Source organism: Colletotrichum fructicola, assembly GCF_000319635.2.
Source record: "Colletotrichum fructicola Nara gc5 chromosome Unknown KSG_Nara_v1_contig01, whole genome shotgun sequence".
Classification (NCBI taxonomy): Eukaryota; Fungi; Ascomycota; class Sordariomycetes; order Glomerellales; family Glomerellaceae; genus Colletotrichum; species Colletotrichum fructicola.
Window position 1 is genome coordinate 6,491,702 of NW_027094051.1, and position 23,087 is coordinate 6,514,788.

General features: G+C 56.3%; 5 protein-coding genes across 5 annotated transcripts; 3 read left to right on the forward strand and 2 right to left on the reverse strand.

Moving 5' to 3' along the window:
- Window positions 1–8,262: 8,262 nt before the first annotated feature.
- CGGC5_v001845 (Uncharacterized protein) lies at window positions 8,263–9,837 on the forward strand (the record flags this gene model as incomplete). Its single annotated transcript, XM_032023986.1, has 1 exon — window positions 8,263–9,837. One exon carries the CDS (start codon window positions 8,263–8,265, stop codon window positions 9,835–9,837), a length of 1,575 nt encoding a protein of 524 aa, XP_031879328.1.
- A 3,867-nt stretch (window positions 9,838–13,704) lies between these two features.
- Window positions 13,705–15,352, reverse strand: adhA-4 (alcohol dehydrogenase; the record flags this gene model as incomplete). The annotated part of the gene is made up of 6 exons (XM_032023988.2): window positions 13,705–13,736; window positions 13,788–13,810; window positions 14,026–14,498; window positions 14,559–14,742; window positions 14,882–14,981; window positions 15,082–15,352. The coding sequence occupies 6 exons, from the start codon at window positions 15,350–15,352 to the stop codon at window positions 13,705–13,707; spliced, it is 1,083 nt and encodes a 360-aa protein (XP_031879336.2).
- A 1,314-nt stretch (window positions 15,353–16,666) lies between these two features.
- Window positions 16,667–17,658, forward strand: aclN-2 (Aspirochlorine biosynthesis protein N; the record flags this gene model as incomplete). The annotated part of the gene is made up of 2 exons (XM_032023989.1): window positions 16,667–17,330; window positions 17,390–17,658. The coding sequence occupies 2 exons, from the start codon at window positions 16,667–16,669 to the stop codon at window positions 17,656–17,658; spliced, it is 933 nt and encodes a 310-aa protein (XP_031879318.1).
- Window positions 17,659–17,944: 286 nt separating this feature from the next.
- On the reverse strand, window positions 17,945–18,850 carry glcA-4 (Glucan endo-1,3-beta-glucosidase A1; the record flags this gene model as incomplete). Its single annotated transcript, XM_032023990.1, has 2 exons — window positions 17,945–18,028; window positions 18,083–18,850. 2 exons carry the CDS (start codon window positions 18,848–18,850, stop codon window positions 17,945–17,947), a joined length of 852 nt encoding a protein of 283 aa, XP_031879332.1.
- Window positions 18,851–21,667: 2,817 nt separating this feature from the next.
- CGGC5_v001849 (uncharacterized protein) lies at window positions 21,668–23,014 on the forward strand (the record flags this gene model as incomplete). Its single annotated transcript, XM_032023991.1, has 2 exons — window positions 21,668–22,427; window positions 22,482–23,014. 2 exons carry the CDS (start codon window positions 21,668–21,670, stop codon window positions 23,012–23,014), a joined length of 1,293 nt encoding a protein of 430 aa, XP_031879331.1.
- Between the last annotated feature and the right edge of the window lie 73 nt (window positions 23,015–23,087).

Genomic DNA, 23,087 nt, shown 5'->3' on the forward strand with positions numbered 1-23,087 from the left:
TTTTTCGCGGTTGTTCGCCACCATCGTGAGCGCTCGAAACAACGCAAGTTATGTTTCCAATCAAGAACCAGGCCAAGACGACGTGCGAGGCTGCCAAGGAGGGATAATTCGGAGCACGTGGACTGGTCTGGAAGCCCAAGGGGAACGAGCGGTCCCCAGAGATGCAGTTCTTGACGATGGGGGAGGGCACTTCTCTGCCCCAGTGATCCTCGCTGCTGATGGAGACGGAATGTGCGGGTGCAAGATGGGCCACATCGCCTTCATTTGGCATGTCACCATCCGTCCTTCACATGCTCCTCTCGTTATCGGGACTCGATGGATACCGCAGCCTGCCAAACAGAGCCAAGAATCCCATGGCGGGAACGAACAACACGCATCCATGAAGAAACAATCCCCTCTGGCCCCTGCGGCTCCTTCTCTCAGCCGCGCAGCAGGACCGAAGTCATACTGAGGGGTAACCCAAAGCAACCTCATGCCTGTCGCCTGTGCGGGCGATGCGCGCTATTAGGTAACAGCAACATTAATGTGTGGTCCAGAACGTCCCGGGTCCAGCCTCCGAAGGAGTTTTACCCTCAATTGCGGCAGATGAGGCTCTTTTGACGACATGTCTTAAATCAGAGGTGGTGGGCGTTGGGCTGGACAACGGCGGGAATGGTGACATTTGTGGCATCAATGGTTGCGCATTCCTGGCCTGGCTGGAACTTCGGAAATGTCTCGGGCGCTCTGCAAAGAATAATGTCACATTCTCCGACCGCTTGATGCCGAGGCCTTGTCGCGAATTAGGGAATGAAGAGGGGGTGAAGTTGAGCGGCTGAGCAGGCCGGCCGGGCGAGACGGGAAACCGGAGCCGATGGATGGCAGGATCGCACGTCAGTTTTGTCCCATTTAGCCCATATGGGAATTTTGTCCTTTTTTTTTTTCTTTTTTTCGGGGTGGCCCGATAATTGGTCTGGGACAGAACGGCATGGGCCGGTTTTACCGAGCACCTGATTATGACGACGACAACCCAGACGACTCTTCATCATCTCTTCCCTGGAACCAAACCCCGTCTGAATGTAGCCCAGAGCGAAACTGTTCACATGATGCCGACATGCCAACAACGTCTCATGCCGCGGAGATCCAGCGATCCTTTGGAGGCGGGGTAGGCTGTTCGGTCTGGGGGACGGGATCTACGGCGCAGCGCGATTACCAGAATGCTATCTATTCGGTGAGAGCAGGCCAGCTGATAAGAACGAAAAGGAGGCTTGCATGCGTTGCGGGGTAAATCGACGCCAACGAAAAACCTGGGGAAGATAACGAGGAGGTCTGGCAGGCTCGACTGATTCGCTGCTGGGGTGGCGCGAGGGTTTCACGACATATCTGGGGAGGAAAAAGCCACTTGGTCGAGGAAGGCGGGGGGATCGTCACGTCGCGATGTTTGACGACGGCACGGCGGCGGTGGTGTTGCGCGCGCACGCCCTATTGGGGGTGCTTGGGCGTTCGTCGACCACCATTCCGCTTCGTGTTCGTTAACAAGTCTTCTTGTAAATAGAAGAAGAAGAGGCATGCCGCGAACAGATGGCCAACGACGACGATCGTCTGTGAGGCGGTTTAGGTTGGACGAATGGCGGCCATCCCGAGTGTGCTCTCGCGATACATTCGAGACGCAGCGGCAGGTGTTGTCGTCCTGTGTAAGTCAGTTGCTTGTGTCTGTGTTTGGTACAGGAGAGGACAGAGCGTAGGGCAGGCCAGACTTCTTGGCTCCCTGGCGGTGACGATGTTGCCGCAGAGAGCTTCGTCGTGACGATGTAAACAAACCTGCCGTGCCTTTTGGCGTGTTTGATAAACGGGCTTGGGTGACGCTCAAGTCAGTCGATTTGAGATTTCTTGGGGGTCGGGCGGTGCAAGTTCGGATTGCTTGCGGGTGTTTCGATCATGCCGTCCTGCCACTGGGCAGATCTAGATGGGACGACTCCGTCCATCCAAAGGGGGCATGTGACTTCTAACGGTTGTTGAGGAAAGTCATGGCGAGGTTAGGTTGGGCTGGACTATCAGCCGCCAGACGCGCCAAGATGGAGAGTGCGTCGTGAATAACACATCATGTCAGGATGGAAATTCGCCTTGCGATGCGCAATTGTGAATCAACAACAAATTGATCGTCCCGGTGCGCCGAAGCCGAAGCCGAAAGGCACCAAGGTCCTCAGTAATCTCGGCGGGCGAGCGAGCAGGGCCGGCTGACGATGTCCGACGCTGGTATGACTCTTTCCCCCCTCGCTGCGAGGTCGGCGTCGCCAGCGTTGGGGGGTGGGTTGCGGGAGCGCGGACAGCGGGGTTGCGTCGGGATGGTTCCCGGGTCACCAACAAAAAAAGGGGTCGGCGTCTGGTCTGAGCTGAGGGAGGAAGTTCATCACGGCGTAGTCAGCTCGAAACGCCGTTCCGGCGGTGACTTGCACGAGTTGCCTTGACTGGCAAGGACTTCTCCGTGGCCGGAGCAGGTACACCGAGACATTCAGGAACGAGATGGCGGGGGGGAGGAAGACCCAAGCCAGGCCGGGAAGGGCAGGCCAAGAGAGAGCGGCAGGACCCTGATGTTCGATGTTGACATCATGTCGGCTGCGATCCCGTACGATGCTAAATTTTCACAATCCCCGTTTTTGGAGACAAAGCGAAGTGCCAGGAAGAGAAGGGGGAAAAAAAGGTCTGCAAAGTACCCATACCCACAGCCGTAAAAAAGGATCCTCCCCAGGCGTAGCAGGGCTGCAGGAACTGTGGTCCGTTACCCAAATGCAGCATAGCGCCGAGATCGGGGACATGTACACGACGGCCTGGATCGTGATGGAACGGTGGGATCTGACTTCTTTGGGAGCTTGGAGCCTTGGAGGGGGGGGGGGGGGGGGGGGGAGGGGAGAACTTTTCCCAGAGCTGCTGGCAGCTGGAGGGAAGACTCCAACTTGCGAGTTGCTCCCCTCCTGCAGTGTTGGCAGCGACATGTGGTGGAATCGAGTGGATGGGGGTTGGGCAGTTACCCACGGGGAAGTGCAAAATTTTCAGCTTGTTGGCCCAGGATTCTTTCGTTTCTGGGTTCGTCTGCATGGGCTACGCAGTAGTATGTTGCGGGAGGAGCTCTTTTTTGGCGCGGCATCGTGGGTTGCGCGGATGTGTGGATGGGAATGACTCCCACTGGAGCTCCACACTCACGATGAATGAGGCAGGCTGGGAAAGAGGAACAGCAGCCAGCGAGCCAGCACTTCAGTTGGAGTTGGAGGTGTGTGTGAGAAAACGTGCAGGGGAAAAAAAACTCGAAAAAAGGACTTGGGAAAAATTCCGTCGAAAATGGGATGGGCAGGTGACCCCGTCCATACGTAAGAGAAACCACATGACTGGCCGGCTGGCCTTGGAAGCGGGTCTAGGCCCGTGATCCGTCCCCCTGTTTCCCGCTTCCCGTTTGCTGCACCTGCACCTGCAACACCCCTGTCACCTACTGTCCACGTTCCCTGAGCGCTTGGCCTGGATGGCGTCGAGTCCAGGCTTTTTTCCTTCACTCTTTGAGAAAAAGTGACTCTTTCTTGCGCATGGGGCTCTGATGAAAATTTCAAAGGAGAAAAAAAAAAAAAAAAAAAAGAGCCCCATCGTGAGATTGAGCCTATTGCTTGGCGGGTCCCAACCTCTATGGGTACCTTAGGGAGTCGTCCCCTTTCCCGGTGACATTTAGTACGGGACGGATGCGCACCGGGATGCTGTTCCGTTTTTCTGACAAACGCTGTGGTCGGGTGTGTGGTGTCGGCTCGAAACCGACGCGAAGAGAAACATTACGGTATGCGCCTCCGTTTTTTTTTTTTTTTTTTTTTGGAATTCCGCCAAGTTGGGAAATGTTCTCGATCGTTCTTGGCTATTTGCGCACCGAACCATGGAAGGTGGCATGATGGGATCTGAGATCAGAACACTTAGCTTCCACGCTCGCACTGTTGCTGTGGCGGGGGATTTGGGGGAAGTAGGATACGGGGTCACCGCTACTGTGATTGCGTTTCGGAACTTCGGTATTTGCGAGAGGAGGAGAGACGTGATGAGAATTTGGATCACGTCTTCAAAGTGCGTGCGGTGCGCCGGAGAAGGGAGGCTGTCGTCAGCTTACAACGCGAACTCGTCATGCCAAAACGGCCCGGCGCCACCATGCAAGTCATGAAGAAAACGATTGCTGCGAACACGAGAGAAAAAGTAGACTGACTAATGTGGCATCCTGCAAGCGCTATGTCCGGCACGGCCTCGAAGCTGAAGAACAGACAGACTGCATGAATTGGGGGGACAGACGAACAGCTCGCCCGTGTGTAGTTCTGCTGTCAGGGGACACCGAAAAGAAGTGTCACGATGAATATGTCACCAGCGGAGCCGTGTGCGCGCAGAGTGTGCTGTGTGTGTGCTGGCCTCCGCCAACAAACCGCCCTCTCCCCAAGTTCCCCAGTTCTCGCCCTCTCCCGCGCCCTTCCCCGTCCGGAGCATTTAGGCCTGATTCTTTTCTTGGCTGGAGAAGACAGCCTGCTTCTCCCGGGCAGGTGCATTGGGATGGCCTCACGTACAAGTCACGATGGCACCCGTCGTCGTGGAGTTGGCTCCGTCCGCGAAGAAACGCGCCTGCCTCCACAACTGACGACCGAAGGAAAGTATCCCTCTCGGCAGACCAGCATCGGAGCCGAGAATCGTACCACATGGCATTTTTTGTGACACCGCAACATTGGGGAGAAAGACGCCGTATGCGGGAGAGTGTGAGAGAGAGTACCTGACGGCGGCGGGCGGCAACAACTCATGTTTCCCATCTGATGTGCTACCGGTTTCTGTCGCCAACGGTGCATCGCATCATTTTCCGCAGGGCGATGCCGGGCGGCTGCCAAACCGATCGCCGGCCGTTCGTGTGTGTGTGTTTGTGCATGTGTGCGTGCTGGGCCTCAGAAGCTTCTGGGCCGTCTTGGACCTGGCATCACTCTGCGAGATACTGGCATCATACCTACATACAGCACAAATTAAGGGCAAAAGGTACCTGGTGCATGTACCTTTTTTTTTTTTTTTTTTTTTTTTTACCGCCAAACGGATGACAACCAGACCGCCTGCGTGCGTACTCGACCCCCAAGGAAGGGAAAACGTAAGGCAGGGATGGGTGTGATGCGATGGCACGAGACGGAGATCTTCTTCTCTCTCGCGCATTCTCACAATAGAAACTAATAAAGTGGGCAAAAGGATGGATGGCATGGCATGGCATGGCCAAGCACACCCAACAAGGTACCTGGATGGGTTGATGGAATGAATGGGATGGATTTGGTGATGGGACGCGGCTCCATGGTGGCTGCGACCGGGACTGTTGCGACGACGGCGGGAAACATGATGCCATACCATTTGAACCAAGTACAGTACCTACCTAGACACAACTTATTTTGTTAGAGTGGTAGCGGGGTATCCATTAATGCTGTTTCTGGTTTCTGAAGCTTTTCATTTTTTTTGGCAGTACGTGTCGTGGTCTCGTCCAGTCAGTCTGCGTGTCTCCATTCACGTTTCCTCGTTGTTCTGTAACCGGCGTGGGCTGCTCTGCGTCCCGTCCGGCGCCCCTCCGTTCCCATTGGGACGCCGTGCCCCTGGCGTTGCGCAATTGTGGGCGACCGGGCACTAGTTTTAGGGTGCGCGAATCCGCCCATCGAGGTTTAAAACGACACAGGCGGCGCGAAGGTGGTTGTTCCCTGGAGCGGTCAGGTACATCACGATGTTACTTTTTTCGGTTGTTTCTTTCATGTGGCCGGCCAGTCTCCGTAGTTTAAGTATGGCTGTGAGGACGGTGAGAAGGACAGTACTTGCCGCCAGTGAGTCTGTGAGTAAAAGCGGAAGACGTACCGAGGGAAGGGAAATGGTTGCTGTCTTGGCTGACCGCCGCCGCGCTGGACTGCCCGCTACCGACAAGGGGCGCGATCAGGCGGGAGTATCTCCGGGCCTCCTCTAGGAGAGTGACAGGTCTGGAAACTGAGATGGGAATCTAACGGAACGCCGTAGCAGGTTGTGGCAGCCGCTGGTGATGAACTGGGACTGGTTTCCGGCCCGGTACGTATTACCTTGGACTTTGGTGCAAGTACTCTTCTGAGTATACACACGTGGGCCCTATTACCCATTGTAAGTGTCATGGCTCAGGAGAGTGAACCAAGGAAGGTCAGGAGGGCAGTCCCCTCGACCCATGGGCAGGCTATGCCATGCCATGCCATGCCCTGGCCAGTGGACAGCGGACAGCGGACAGCGGACAGTGGACTCGGTCCTTGCTTGGTTCGAGCAAGTGGTTGCGTTGAAGGGCGCTGTTGGCTGGGCGGTCCGGTCATGCTGGCCCCAAAACCTAGCAAAGTACAGTACATTGTACATTGTGGTGTGCAGTGTGTGCTCACGCCCTCAGTTGACGAGCCTGGTAGGGTACTTTGTGCTGCAGTCGAGGTGTTTGCTGGATCCTCAGTGGAGACTGGCTGGCTGGACTCACACTTCTTCTGCCCCTCCATGGATCGCAGTTTTTTTTCCTCCCACGGGCTTCACACCAGGCAAATTGACCAGCTCTACAGCGGGCTCCAGGGAGCGATGCGCGCTGGGCTGGGCCGTGTCAAACGCTAGAGCGGAGCTGTCTCGTCAGGTACCCTCCCTTTCCATGACACATAATTACTCGATGAAAAGCTTGACCATCACGAGCTGGCGAGACATAATAACGCGACGTCCTGCTTTGACGGAGGGAGCTAGCTTTATTAGAAGAGCTGAGCTGTGACCACTTTTCGTTCAAGAGATCTGCTATTGCCTCTTGCTCTTCACGATACCCTCATCCATCAACGACACAGCTGTTGTCTACGTCTACCAACAAAGACACGAACAACACACCCAACACCGCACTAATACGGAAAAGAGCCTTCCTTCCCCACCTCCACTTTCGCTCGCTGCATCTCATCTGAAGCCGCCGTTAAGCGCTGCAGCTGCACCCCAGTCACAGTCACTCCCATCACCGCCGTCGACTTACACGGGGCCAAGAAGAACTCTTTCCTTTCCACGAGAAAGAGAAAACGAAGTCTTTTCACGAGAGATCTTTCTTTGTCCGTCCTCGACCGTCTCGACTCAGACCACCCACCTCGTTTCGAACGTTTCGTTTCTTCTCCCTCGTGGCAAGCAAAAAGGTCATTGCGAGCGAGAACGAACAACACCACCAACCAGCCAGAAACGACAACGAAGACAGCCTGAATAGGGCAAAAAGAGACGACATCATCTGCGCACCACATCACACACGCGCGCACACCACACACGCCCAAGCGAACCAAACGCAACTCTACCCATCCCACACCCCGCATCTTCCAACATCGCTTTGGCCCTTCCAGCTTGAGCATCGCAAGGAGCAGATCTCTCATCTGCCCTCCTCCTTCCCTCTTGGCTTGCACGAAGCCCCAAAGGCAGAAAACCAAACGGGAACAGGACAGGAGAGACCACAGACCTTGCGCCTCGTCCTTTCCCATCCGGCAAGGGTTCGAGAAGACCCAAAGAGAAGACGACAAAGCGACCCCTCCATCCGTCACTTGGACTAGAGCAACAAAAAGTACAAAGGGACTCGACCCCCCTTCCACCCACCAGACTCATAGGTCAAGGAGACAAGACCAGCAGAAACGAACATCAGCAGACCTCGACCTCGCGTCCCTCCTTGCATTGCAGGCTCCTCTTTTTCTCCATTACCTGCCCGCATCCCGCAATATCCATCTCAGGTCATCACCTGTGTGTGTTTGGTTTATTGCCTCTTCCACTTACACACTCGCCTTACTCACCGCCCTAACCGTACCGGGCGGCCCTTCGCCTTACCTCGACTCACGAAAAGCGCAAGGTACCTCCTCCACCGAGCTTACTGCGCCCAGGCGCCCGCGTCTCCCTCGCCCGTCCTTCGGGATCCGGCGAATCGTCTATTTTTTCTCTCTCTTGTTCCCTTGTCCGCTCCCTGAGCCTGGGAGCCCTACTCCGGCGACGGGCCCTGCGCCCAACGTCACACCACATCATCGTCCCAGACACCACCCCCCCCCCCCCCCCCCCCCCCACCCCCCCCCCCCCCCCCCCCCTGGTCGTCACTCTCGGTTTTTTTCTTTTTTCTTCTTGAGTCGGTGGTTCCAATACCCATCTTAGGCCCGGCCAAGAATTAAATAGAAGCGCCCTGGAAGCCGCATCGAACCGAACTACAGCCAGATCCAGCACCACCTAAACGGCCAAATAGGCAATCCGGGGAAACCCTTTCCAACAACCATAACCATGCCCCACCGAGTCGCCAATTTCCTGCGCAATTCCACTGAGAACTTCAGTGTTTCTGCAATTGCAAACCTCAAGACAAAGACCATCCGCCACCAGTCATCGACACAACAACACCACAGCACAACAAACGTGCAGGACCAGGGCTTGCTGCGCAGGCTACCGCTCGACCGCCACTCCTCCTACTCCTCCGATGACGGCGAGCACATCCCCTACAACAAGATGTTCGCCGCAGAGCCCCCCGCCGTCGAGCACCTCAAGGAGAAGAAGCACCACCACCACCGCATCTCGCTGCCGTTCGGCCGCTCCGCCAAGGACTCCCACGAGAACCCGCACGCGAAGCTGGACTGGAAGATCGAGAGCCCGCCCATCGTCTTCTTCGGCGATGCAGAGTCCTCCACCGGCGCCCTCGTCTCGGGCCAGATGTTCCTCGACGTCAAGGACGAGCACCTCGAGGTCGAGGCCTTCGAGGCCCGCCTCAACATCCACGTCCACCACAAGCGCCCCTTCACCAACCACTGCAACGAGTGCCAGAACCAGTACACCGAGCTCAAGCGCTGGACCTTCCTCGCCCACCCCACGACGCTGAAGAAGGGCGTCCACCCCTTCCCCTTCTCCATCCTGCTCGAGGGCCACCTCCCCGCCTCCATGGACACCCCGCTCACCTCCATCACCTACGAGTTCAAGGCCGAGGCCATCCTCCCCAAGAGCGGCTCTTCTCAGGCCAACCACCCCATCAAGTTCGAGCAGAACTTCGACGTCAAGCGCTCCCTCACCCAGCCCGAGTTCCCCCACCACTCCGTCCGCGTCTTCCCCCCGACCAACATCAAGGCCAGCGCCCACTACAACCAGGTCATCCACCCCGCCGGCACCCACAACGTCTCCTTCCGCCTCGACGGCCTCACCACCGCCAACCAGACCAACAAGACGGTCGAGTTCTGGAAGCTCAAGAAGGTCACCTGGAAGCTCGAGGAGACCATCAAGACCGTCGCGCCCGCCTGCGACAAGCACACCCCCGCCGGCACCGCCACCACGCCGCCGACGCAGCAGAAGGGCGCGCCCCGCACCGAGACCCGCGTCCTCGGCGAGAAGTACATGCACGACGGCTGGAAGAGCGACTACACCTCGACCGACGGCCACGTCGAGTTCGAGTTCGACTACGGCGTCATCGCCGGCAGCAGCAGCAAGCACTCCCACGGTCCGCGCTACGCGTGCGACGCAAAGTCCCACGACGGCACCGAGGTCTCGCACGCCCTCATGATCGAGATGGTCGTCTCCAAGGAGTGGGCGCCCATCGGCAAGCCGCACCTCGCGACGCAGACCGGCACCGGCCGCATCCTGCGCATGCACTACCACGTCATGCTCACCGAGTGCCCCGGCCTCGGCGTGAGCTGGGACAACGAGGCGCCGCCCGTCTACCAGGACGTGCCGCCCTCGCCGCCCGCGTACCCCGAGGAGCTGCAGCGGCAGCTGGGCCACGGCGGCGCGGAGGTCCCGCCCGTGGAGTACGAGAGCCTCGAGTCTCTGGACGGGCAGACGCACAGCACCGAGGGATCCGTCAACGGATCTACATCATGACACCCACCAATCTACGAATGCGACATGAAATCTTATTTTTATAGAGTGGAGGAAAGCATAATGTATTAAGAGGTGGAAAACTATTTGGGACAGCGAAACTGGGAAAGGAAAACAAAAAGTTATTTGATTTGGAAACCATTTATTCTTTTGGATTTTACGCACATTATACCCCTCGGACAACGACCGGGCGCCATTTACACCTTCAGTTTACTGTCGATATTTGTTGGTTACTTTTGGAGAGAAATATTGTGGACTATTTTTTGTTATATTTGAAGAATCACGGTGAAAGGACCAGTGGAAGAGAAAGAGATGATTTGAAGCATTGCAAGGCGTTGTTAGTTTCGGTTGTGATGGGGCGGGCGAAGAATACTTCCCCGAATCGGCTTCTCAGCAGCCACTCTGATGTTTTCTCTTGCTTTTCCAACAGCGAAATATAGATATAGTAATTACATCACCATTCTCAACTATAACTACGGACTCACGAAACCAGTGAATACACGCTTGTAAACTATGATGATTGAATTCCGCAAGTTGCGCAAGTAATTACGACAGACACAGAGTGCGCAACGCAAGCAGCAACTTAGAGTGTTACATAGGCGGACAAGTGCAGTTACAAAGCCTATGTGGAGACTTTTCGGATACCTAGGCACCTTTTTTTTACTTTTTGCGCTTCATCGCGATGGATGAGCGTGCTGCGATTCATTGGCAACGAGACAACTACAACAACGCCCGCTCATCGAAACAGCAGACCCCGAAGACAAAAAAATTCAAACATGCGAAAGACGTTGCCCCCTCCTTGAGTCAAGTGGGATGACATGTGAAAAGAGCGCGCGAATCGGGGATGAACCCTTCCCTGGGACATGGGCGGCGAGTTCTAGCCTGCCTGCCTAGTCCCCTGCTGTGCGGCTCAAAAGGACGCATTGTCCACGTTGTCTGGTGTGTCTGCATTGAGAGTGCCAGCGGGAAAGAGGGACGGCTAGCGGGAACGGCTACGGGTGCTGCATGAGACGACGGTGATGGTTGGGCTGGGTTGGCGGTTGAGGTGTCAAGGGAGTGAGAGAGTTCGGAGGGGAGGGGTTGATCTTATGAAATTGTTACTTGATGGAAACTGGGTAGGGTTCTAGAACGCAGCGGCAAGCACTTTAAGGCTTGGGAGCGCTGGCGCGGTTAGGTGTTGTCGCCCCTTGGCCTGAGCTTTTTTTTTCCTGCTCGAGCACACAATGGGTTAAAGGTAAGGGGTACTTGGCATCGAATCGTCACGATGACTGTGGCGGTGGATTACGTTTTGGATTTTCTGTTTGGAGGTTTGCTCCGAGACGGCGGTTAGCCTTTTCTGTAGTACGAGTCTCTCGGGCCGCGGTTTGAGTGGTTCAGAGGCGGGTTTGCGGTTGAAGACAAGAAGGTAGCGCTGACTACTGGGAACTTGGCAGTGTGGTCTGGAACGTTTGTGGATGAACGGGAGGTCACAGCTCGGTGGGCGTGAGAATGTTTTGGCGGTGGAGCTTCGTCATGCCACGGCTTGGAAGATGTCGCGGGTAGTTGCAGTTTCGAGAATGGAAACCCATGCATTAATAGGTTAAGTAAGTTTAGGCGGGAATTGAGCGCCGAGACTTGAGAACATTTACCTCTGTGTGTGGTAGATGAAAACCAGGCAGAGAGAAAACGAAAACGTTGCGCCCAGATGAGGCAGCTGCACCCGCTTGGCTTTGGCTTTGGCTTTGGCTTTGGGGGATGGATTGCGCCATTGCTGCCTCGCGGGATGCGGTGTAAGCTTCAATTGGCGGGGTGGGTGCGGCCTCGTCTTCGGCCAGCCGACGGTACGCCGACGGTACGCCGCCGGGCACGTTTTCGCGCGGTGTGTCTGTTGTGGGACGTTGGAAAGGGATGGGCAAAGGCCGGCGGCAGGTGCAGACGCTGTAACCGGCGCACCGGGCCGGTGTGAGTGTGCCTCCCAGCACCAGGCCGCAAGGCCGCACGCAGGCATCGGGTGGCATTCCGGGAGGAGGGGTGCGTCGTCGGGGGTTGAGTTGAGTTGGGTGTCGGATGTTTTGGAGGCGGGGCGGCGCCCGCCAGGGAAAGCAAAGCATCGTGAACTTCCGTCGAGTCACAAAAGTCAGGCCGAAGTCATGCCAGAAGGCCGAGAAGGTATGCGCCCTGTGACAAATCGGAGCCGGCCGCGACCACCGCGTGTTTTCTCGAGACTCAGCACATGCGCCGGGCAGGCGGCGGTGACGGCGGCGGAAGGTTCAAGGAGGACCTGAAGGCTTTTTTTCATTACGTGAGAGGATGCGACGGGAGGCGTGCCGGGGAGACCTTCCGAAACCTACCTTACCCAGTGTGCCTTACCTAAGGTAAGGTAGGTACTTGTTAGAAGCGGTGCGCCGGCGTTGGTACCGCGACGGCGAGCGAGCGAGCGAAACGAACCACGACCGGCTTGGAGCGGGCTGCGTTTGATGATGCAATACTATCGTGGTGGAGCTCCGTTGTGAAGAAGTATTCTACTTTTCCTTCTTTTTTTTTTTTTGATGAAATGGAGTCTTTGCTGGGTTGTCCTTCTTCTTTTGACTCAAGCTCGAGGCCTTTCTCACAGTTTTAAACGGAACGGAGGCTCCGCTCCAGGTCCCCTTTGCTTCCGTTTCCCCTGCGCCAGGCAGACCGCAGGCAAGCACTTTAAACCTACCGTCCGGGGAAATGCGAAATTTTGCTAAAGAATTTTTCTTCCCTCCCCCCACCGGCGGTGCTCTTTCTTCGTTGATTGATGAAATCGATCGAACCGTGCCCACTTGGTGCCGTCTCGTCAAATGTCCGCATTGGATCGGTTCATACTTTCCGATGGGATCTTCGCCGGGGCGTCCTTCTCTCAGTCTCAGCGTCACGGATCTCAATTTGCCAAGGATTTCTGTGCCTTGTAAGATGCAAACGCAATCAGCGAAGATGACGGCGAGGGAAAGGACAAACGCTCGGCGTGCCCACGAAAACGGAGAGAGCGAAACGCAAAATAAGTTGAGCAAGTTGCAGATTAACAGAGAGGTTTCTGGTCCCCGGCGATGGGCCACCATCTCGATCGTTACGTCAGGAGGGGCGGCGCAACATCTGCAAAGTTGGTTGTGGGAATCCACATACAATCCCACTTCTTGGTAACACACGAAAAAAGGTACTGTATCCTGGTGGATTCTTCGATGGGTACGGTGAGTCAGAAGATCCACCGTCGACAAAGGCTTCTGGGGCAAACAGCACACACACATACACACACACACACAGACTGCAGGAAAAAAAAAAGCAAACAGAATCATCAGAAGAGCGAACCTACATAGAACCACATCTGAGGTCCGGCAGCAACGATCTCCACCACCGGAGATGGGTCTCATCGGGATCGTCCCAGGACACCCAACAAACACGGCCGGCTGGCGCAATGGTAGCGCGTCAGACTTCTAATCAGCTTCATGCGCAGTGAAGCGGATCAGTTGTTCATCTGAAGGCTGCGGGTTCGAGCCCCGCGCTGGTCACTCCTCTTTTGCGTGTTGTAATTTCCGTTATAGATTTTGACTCGAAATCTTCATCGAGTCGTGTGGGCTTGCAAAAAAAAGGCTTAGCAACTTTCTTGTTGTTAATAGTTCGTTCGGGTGTGGGGATCTACGGGCTGGCTTTACGTCTGAGTTGTGAACCCGTTTGTGAGCTTACAAGTCTCTAACGAGAGAGCGTCGTTTCTAGTGTTTTTGTAATTTGATATGCTGGCTTCATTCACCCCATTGATCAGCTGTCTGGCGTCGCTTACACCGAGAAATCTTCGATATCTGGTCCAATTCAATACTGAGGTAGACAGACACCCCGATTGCCAGCGTCATTCTATGACATTTTATAGCGGTTTCAGCTCGAACTATGTACAAGACAAGTAAACGCTGTCACTTTTTAGCCTTGTTCAAATCTCAGGTCAAACGGGGACAGCTTACGTGGTCTCTTGTTGTCACATCTCCTGTGTTGTAGGCACCCTATATGGCATATCCAAGGCAAGAGCTTGCTTCCTCACCCAAGTCGCCAGATCAAGTGTTCATCCACCATTGCACTGCTTCAGTACACCGACGAGACTTCCTCTCTGTCTTGAAGTCCTGTCTCTGCTTTAAACCTGCAAGCACACGCCTGGACCGGAGCCTTGCTCTCACCACCTGCTCGTCATGACCGCACCCTCACCCAAACACAACCACATTCTTCCCCTCCCCCTTGCCCCCGAGGTACTCCTGCCTCATCTCCTCCGCCTGCTCAATCCGCCACTCCTTCATCTTCACCTCGACCCCGTGCTCCGCCACCAGCCCCAGCAGCTCCTCCGTGTCCTCCCTGCTCGCGACCAGCGAGCCCACGAGCGTCAGGTCGCGGAATATAACGTCCTTGTACGACATGGTGATGCCCGCGTCCGGCTGGCCCAGCAGCACCAGCGTGCCGTGCTTCCGCGTCACCGCGGCGGCAAATTTGAACGCCGCCGGCGCGTCGGTTGCGAGCACCGTGGCGTCGAGGCCTGGGTACGCGCCGCCCACGACCTGCGCGATTTGCGAGACGGCGTCGGGGGCGGGCGTGGTTGCGAGGATGGCGAGGTCTGGTTTCAGGGGGTACGAGGCGGCGAGGTCCAGCGCGGACTGCTTCACGTCGATGGCGACGACTTTGTAGCCCTGGGGACGCGGTTAGTTGACGAAAGAGAGAGAGAGTGTGAGAGAGGCGTGGGTGCGGACCATGGCCTTGGCGAGCTGCGTCCCGATGTGGCCCAGCCCGCCGATGCCGACGATGCCGATGGAGCCGCCGGGCGGGACGGCGGCGCGCTTGATGCCGCCGTAGATGCTTATGCCGGCGCACATGAGGCAGGCGACCACCGGGTAGGACATGGCATAGGGTATCTTGACGGTGAAGCGCCAGTCTCTGGATAGATTGTCAGTATGTTTGTGTGTGTGTGTGATGCCGCCAGTCAGCAGTCTCGAGCAATGGGGGAAAGGAGAATGGAAAAGAGAATAGAGGAGGACAGGAGGGGGCGGGCTGCTGAGGAATGGTTTGTGCGTACGCAACCATGTACTCCGCCCAGGCACCGTCAGTGGTGATCCCCTTCATGAGCATGTTGTCGCAGTAGACCGGCCTCCCGGCCTTGCAGTCGGGGCATTTCCCTTTGGGACAAAAGTCAGCGTTGGCGGTCCTGCATTGATCGGCGAGGTGAGTGTGGTCATGACGACGGGCTGTCTCTCTATCTCTCTCTCTCTCACTCACCACAAGCACCCTCAAAGTTGATGCACCCCACGCAGTCACCCTCCTTGAAGCCCTGCACCTCGGCGCCGACCTCGATGACGACGCCGGCGGGCTCGTGGGACCCGATGACGGGCAGCGGGGAATCGAAGGCGCCCTCGTTGACCATGCAGTCCGTGTGGCAGAAGCCGGCGGCGCGGACGCGGATGAGGAGCTGGTGGGGCTCCGGTCGCGGGACGGGCACGCGGGAGACGGCATACGGCGCGTTGAAGCTCTTGAGCTGGATGGCCTTCATCGTTTTCGGGAGGGGAGCCATCGTTCTGGTTGCGGTTCGGCCCCGTGGGAAAATGGAAACTGCCTGCCTTTCTGTAGTGAATTTCCAAGCCTATACTGCTCTCTGTCTTTCTGTGAAGTGAGACTGTTGAAGTTGCACCTGGGTTCTATGTGATGTGATTTTCCGTGGATCGCGGGGTAAAAAGGTGAGTTAAGGCAGGCAGGACGACGTGGTGGTAGGTGCTTTTGTTTGGGCAGGGGAGAGCTTTGATTGTCAACGTCATGGCGGGCGACCCGGGCGAATCCGCTAAACGCGAAGAAACATGGCTGCGCTTGCGGTTGCGGTTGCCCGTCGTCCACAATCGATTGCTGATACCCTAAGAGCGAGAGGATACGACAAAACGGCGCCGAAGCGAGGTAATACGACGGCCGAACGACGCTCGGTTGTTCAGAGGTGGAAGCCGGTTTGCGCGGCGCTTACACGTATCCCGACGATGCCTCGCTGAACTTGATCAATTTTCTTTTTCTTTTGCTCACCTATGCTCACTCACTCATAAGCTCAGAACCTTGAACCACGAGCAGCTGGGCACAGATGTGGCTCATGTGGCGTTGCTGCTGCACCAAGCGAGCGTCTTCCGTTCAGCCGCCTCCGCCGCGCAACGGGCATTGATGACGGGCAATTGAATATTCAGCGCGGGCTGGCCGACTCTTCATTCAGTGCCTGGCTGTCGACAGGACCGCTTTGACGGAATACATGTCGCGGCATCAAATAAGCAACTGAGAACGGGATATGGATCCCGATATGATGGTGATCCAGATTTACAAAATCGCGGGAAAGTCACCCGGCGCCTTAGGGCGTCGTCCCACCCCGATCACGCGACCGGGAGAAAAATCGGCGTCCAAAGAGCACGGTGGGGCCCCGCCGGCGATTTCCATTTCAAATCACGCCCGCATTTGCAGCCGGCCCCGGAAGTGGGTCCGCCGAAGCCAGCCGAAGGGAAAAAAGGCTTAGAAATACAGCACCGCCTGACTAATGCCCCTCTTCACTGGTTAACGGTGATGCAATCACGAAAGGGTGGTGTCACTCACTCCCGGCCCGCACTCCGATCTGTTTTAAAAAGGGGGGCGGCCTTCTTCACCCCGCACAGCTCTTCTGCAGATACCGCCATTGGCATCATTGCATCCTGACGTCGGCTTTTCCCGAGACCTCTCCTCTGCTGTGCTGTGAAGCCGTATCATGAGCACGATCCTCCGACGAGCACCCCAACTGACAAGACGCATACTTCCCCGCCTCACCCACACCACAACGCAACCCCGCCACCAGCACATCGCAGCCATGACCACCGGCGTCTTCCGCTACGTCGACCCGGCGACCCTCGCCGGCGACAACAGCAAGCCCTGGACCAAGGTCGACACGGACGTGACCTCCTTCAGCCGCACCGAGCGCCGGCGCTCCGTGACCAACATCCGCGACGCGGGCGCCTCCACCTTCGGCACCGACGTCTCGGGCTTCGCCGTCTACCACGCGCCCGCCGCCGAGAAGGCCTTCACGGACGAGAAGGCCGTGCGCGAGGGATACTACGCCGAGGTCGAGGCGCTGCTGCGCGCGAAGCTGCCGGGCGTGAAGAAGGTCGTCATCTTCGACCACACGGTGCGCCGCCGCGAGAAGTCGAGCCCGCGCCAGCCGGTGCAGCAGGTGCACGTCGACCAGACGCCGCGCGCGGCCGAGGTGCGCGTGCGCCGGCACGTCGAGGACGCGGCGGAGGCCGAGGAGCTGCTGAAGGGGCGGTACCAGATTATTAATGTGTGGCGGCCGATCGGGCACCCGGCGACGGATTTCCCGCTGGCGGTGATTGATTGGCGGACGACGGTGCCGGAGGACTTGGTTGCGGTGGACTTGTTGTATCCGAAGAGGACGGATGGGGATGACGATGATCGCGGGAAGGAGGTTTTGCCGGATGAGACGCTGGCGAAGTCGATTGAGGGGTATGAGGTTAAGGGTGAGTTTTGTCCGGTTTTGTGAGAGGTTGATGAGGATGTGCTGACACTTTGACGGCAGGCGAGACGTATGCTATTGCGCCGAATGACAACCACAAGCTGTACTACATGAAGGATATGACGCCCGACGAGGCCATGTTTATCAAGTGTTTCGACTCGAGGAGCCAGGGGCTGCCGGGGGGTAGGCAAGGACTTGCAGGGTTGACGCCGCATACTGCTTTTGTGGATCCTGCTACGCCTGCAGATGCCAAGGGCCGGCAGAGTATTGAGGTCAGATGTTTGGTATTTTATGACGATTTGTCGCCGAGGGAGGGTGCCTTTAGAAAGTAAAGATTTGGAAGAACAGCATGAAGTTCAGCCCCGTATGAGTAAAGAACATGATAAAACAATGAGAACATAATTCAATAAGAATACCAGCATATATCTGCTTATACTGAAAATGAGTTGTGTGCGTATGGAGGTGTTATTCAAAGAGTGCAATTTGTAAGCAACATTGACAAGGGGTATCTAAATATGTTGATGACATATGTACAGCGACCGACGTAGTTGCAGGAGCAGCAACTTGACAATATCCAGAGTGATATCTTCAAAGATAGTGACGTGACCATCATCCCCCCTAGTTCGACTGGTAGACGGCCACGTAAGCGGTCTCCATCATGCTTCCGTAACCACCCAAGGTGTTGCCGTCGGGGTTACCGGGCTGTAGCAGTTAGCAAAACTTCCTCTCGTAGCGTATCGTTCAAGGACAACTCACCCAGTTGCCTCCCACAGCAACATTCAAGATGAAAAACAGCGGCGCGCGCGCAAGCGTATTCCAAATCGCCTCGCTCCCGATCCGCGCGCCGGTAATCTGGTGAAACTGCACCCCGTCGCGGAACCACGTAATGCTCTCCGTCTGCCAATAGTTAGACCTCCGGTCGATCTGCACCCGCCACGTATGCCACCCCTGGTCCGGGATCCCCGTCGCCGCCCCAATACCGTTGGGCTCGTTGCACGCGCCGCCGGGGTTGACATCGCAGTGCACCGTCCCGTACCCCGTCAGCGCGCCGTTCACCGTCTCGAGGATATCCAGCTCGCCGCAGCGCGGCCACCCGACGCCGTTGCGGATCGCGTCGCCGAGCATCCAGAAGGCGGGCCACATGCCCTTCTTGTTCGCGATCGCGTTGTCGCCGAAGCGGATGTAGCCCTCGGCGAGCGTCAGGCGGCCCGCGGCGGGCGTGAAGGTGTACCTGGACTCGATGCGCGCAGAGGTCCAGCCGTTGGAGGCGGAGGCGTCGCGCCACGGCACGATCTGCACGGTGCTGCCGCCCGAGAGCTGCAGGTTGGCGCGCGAGGTGGTGTAGTCCTGCAGCTCGTTGTTGACGCGCAGGTTGGTGATGATGTTCCAGTTGGCGGTGTTGATGGCGGCGCCGGCGGCGCCAGCGAAGTTGTCTTGCCAGATGCGGGTGAAGCCGGAGTAGGAGGGGGCGTCCCAGGCCGCGACGAGGGCGGCCGGGAGGAGGAGGAGGTGGTGGAGACGCATGTTTGGTACAGGACTTCGGTAAGGAATGTGTGTTTGTTTGCGAGCCTTTGTGTAGGAAGGAATGTGTTTACGATGGACTTCAAGAAACAGAAAAGGACAGTGAGAGACCAAGAGGCTTTTTAAAAGAGGGAATGAAACGAGTCTATCGTGAAGAGAATGACATGTCTTGGAAAGCAAGATCACGATGGTGAGGACAGTCGCGGGGCCAAGCGCGGTGGTGGGTTGAAGGAGTGCTCATGAGAACAGGATGACAGCGGTCATCATGGGACTCGACTGTTATATACAACAACCCCATATTGAGAGCACCCCGTATCGAGGGATAGCCTCCGGCATAGAAAAGAAGATGCCGTGCCGGCCAAGGGCAGCTTCGGCCCTTGCGACGGAACAGTTTGCTGGAACAACACCTGCAGGACCAAGTCCAGACCGCAGCTGCAAGGTGCCTAAATGCTCGGGGGATGAGGAAAGACACTCGTCTTTCCTTTTCCAAGTTGACAACAGACCCCCCTCCCCCGAGTCTCAGGAGATCCATCCAATCTTCAGCAGCGATGCTGATTCGAAAGGAAGGGCGGATGGCAGTCTGGCTCATATATCCTTGGCCCCATCTCTCTCTGGGCACCCGGTTCTGGGGTTGCACAAAGGTCCATGCAACATCAGATGGACACACGCTGCTGGCCCCTTCTTCGGACCCCACGAGAATAAGGAAGCACGCGGCCGAGCCAGCGGCGCGCTGCCGCGAGGACAGCTCATCGACGCCGACTGATGGTGGGAGACCTATATGTCGTAATATGTTTCCCTTGTTTGTTGCGCCGAGGGCTCGGCCACGCAGGACACATGTCTGTGGCGGTCATTGTTCCCGAAACAGGCATGGGGACGTCTCGACAAACGTGCATGGCCTGGAAAAGAAATGACAAAGGGCTTAACTGGGTAACCAATGAAGACGCTCATAAGTCAACAACCCAGATCTGGACTTTCTGTTCTCCCAAGACGGCTTGCACCCCCCGCCCTGGGGAGGATGTGTCGGCAGAGGCGTTGTTTCAATCTCGAGGATCTGCCAATCACTGACGAAGGGCGCGAGTCCTTTAAAGAGGCGCGCCGCCCCCGGGAAAGTGTGGATGATTCGCGCTCGCTCGGTACCAGCGGCGCGGCCCATCTCTAGGCGATCTGGTTGGTGGGAATGGGATGGGCTGCATTGCTCTTTTCCTAACACCCTTGAACTGCCCACGCGGGAAGTGGCATTCGGCTCAGCAAGCCCTTCCGGGTGACCCCTGAAAAATGAGAAATGCAATCCATACTTTATTCGCCTGGCTGGAGCCGCTCTTCCTTCCCGCCTCTCGCCAAGCGGAGGGGACACTGGTGTGTTTTCGTCATGGCCAGTCACGTTCGAGATGGTGACCAAGCTTGGGTGTTGGCGAGACCACAAATCAGGCGCGGAGAGATATTGGACGGGCTTGCGTGCGACGGGGGGCCAGTCAGAAGAGAGAACGGTACCTGAGTGCCACCGCGTTAGCGGCAGTTGTGTAACTAGCGCCACTGTGAGGCAGCTGCGAGATCTAGACAGAGCGAGTGCGGTACTTTTGTGGTAGGTGAACAAACTAGCCTCGTCTGCTCCCCTTGGGTTCTTGGAGGGGTAGGGGTTGCAGTTCTCGTGGTTTGGGATGAATCATGGGAAAACATGCAGGTCAGCGACAACAACATGAAAATGCACGAGGGGGAAAACGGTGGACAGCTGCGCCTTTGACAGGTGTCTTGGGAGGTCTCGGCAGGGAGTTTTATTTATTTGCTGCCCTCTCTTGGTATTGAGCCAGTGGGCAGCTGATGTTGGTGCGGACCAAGCAGAGCGAGGCTCCAAGCAAATGTAGGCAAACAACGGGTATTTGTCCAAGTTGGAAAAGAACAGTAGTCTTGTAGCAGTGCATGTGAAAGTGGTCGATGGCACCTTGCCAACATCGGGATTAGGGCGGGTGAGAGGCGGCTAATGCGATGTGGGCAGCATCCCTCAGTTGGCGGCGGCTCGGGCTGTGGTTGGCCGGTTGTTTGAGTGCAAGGGGTTCGTGATCCTGAAGGGGAGCTGTCCCAGTGGTGGTGCTGCTGATTGCCAGGTCGTAGCCATGCGATAGCCCCCTGAGTCCCTAAGAAAACAAGGCCCAATAAGGGAAGCACAAATCTCCACAGCGGAGGAAAAGATCCCATGGTGATTTTTTTTTTCTCGTCGTGCGTCATGAGAAACCGTCATGATTCATGGAGGTCTTCCCATTGAGTAAGAGGTGTCCGGCGTCATGACATGCTGCAGTCACCAGCTCCGGGTCACTGGGGCGGCACCTGGTGGCCCCTCTTTTTTGGTGTCTCCCGACCGGTGCGCCGGCGCTTACCCCACACTTTTCCCCGTCTCAGATTCGGCGCTGTCGGGCCCATTTCGGGGTGATTGTCGCATCGGACGGGTCAGGCGACCCGGTCACGAATCTCACGCGTCTCTCGGCAAATACAGTGTTCTAGAATTTTTCGACGGCATTCCTGTTTGTGCTCCTGCTAAGCCGAGGCTGCGCTCGCAGCGCCGCATCCGCGAATACCCTCACTGATGTTATCAATTGTGGGCCAGAATTGCTTTTTTGCGATGCAGATTCCAGGTTTTCAAAGGCTCACGTGACGTCTCATCGTTGCGTTCGATCTCCAACCCCCTCTTTTGATGCTTTGGCTAAAACCCCGCGTGTCTCTTCAAGTCTTGAATGTAATTTCGCATCAATACTACTATTTGCGATAAATAATCTGTCTTCTCTCACTATCTTGCACTACACCCGGAATTGCTACCTATAAGTAAACATGTCATACGCCGGAGTTGGTCCGGTGGTCGTAATTGACTCTATTGGCGAAGAACCAGTCGCCAACGGTGACCGGAAACGAGTCCGATCAGACCCAGGCGACAAGACCGACTCGAAAAAAATCAGAGACCACAAATCGCAAGAGTTAGATGAACTGGGCGATTTGACCCTCCGCGTTGGACCGGAGCAGTCATCCTTCAAAGTTTGCTCCAGAACCGTGTCGCGCGTATCTCCGGTCTTCATGAGGATGCTCCATGGACGCTTCAAGGAATCTCGCCCAGAGTCAAGCGATTGGATCGTGGACCTGCCCGACGACGACACCGAGTCCATGCAGATTATGCTGAACATGATGCACGCGCGCTTCGATTGGGTGCCGCAGCGTATCTCCATACCAGATCTCTACGAAATGCTGGTTCTAGTTGACAAGTACGACGCCCTCGACGTTATTCAGCCCTGGGCTCGAGGATGGGTTGATTCCGTGGGTGAGGACCTGGATCAGCCTGCGCTGCTTTGGATAGCGTCGGAGTTGGGCGATTCTGAGCTTTTTGGGAAGGTGGTCATGGAGATCGCGACGAAGTGGACGGTTGACTTGGACGGCGCCATCATCCCTCGTCCACCTCCTTTTGTTTGGGAACGGGCAGCTTACATACAGAAAAATGAGAAAACTGAGCCGCTGTGGATACCCGAGCATGGATACCAGGAGAGAACAAGTCCTGTGACTCTGGACTTTATGAGAATTCTGAAGGCATCAGAGCTGGCTGGTAAGTGAGGCCACCATACGAAGAAGAACATTTACTGACGCACCACCTCCATAGAAATCATCAATCATGCTCGCAAAGAACTGCTGATGTTGGAACTTCTTCCATATTGGTCTGTTATTCAGGAGATCCACACCGGTGGTTACACGCAGAGACTCATTGATCCGGAAATGATGGATGGAGAAATGTGTCTCGAATATGCCAACGACCACTACGATTGTGGCGCAACCCTACTATCCCGCCTATTGAATGGTTTCCATAGACTCGATAGGCAGGAGCAACTTCCAGTTGGCAACGGCTTGCAAGGCTCAGGTTTCGCCCACCACTACCGAAAGACGGTCACAGCTTTGAGAGACACTCTGGCCAAGGCCACGTTCTTTGAAATCGAACACCCCATGGCCTACGAAGGAACGACCTGCGATGGCTGTGCGGAATGGATTGAGGCAACTTTACAGAAGGAGCAGGAAGCGAGAGATCGGTCAAAGATCCTGTCATCGATTCGCTCCGTCAGCGAGGACCACCAAGGGTACATGGCGCAGCGAGGTGTGAGAACGGGACTCTATGTTGATAAGGCCGAGGACAAGAACTAGACCAGGGATTGAGGGAAGGCAAAAAAAAAAAAAAAAAAAAGGAGTTTCGGGTCTGGCTTGGAGGTATGGATAT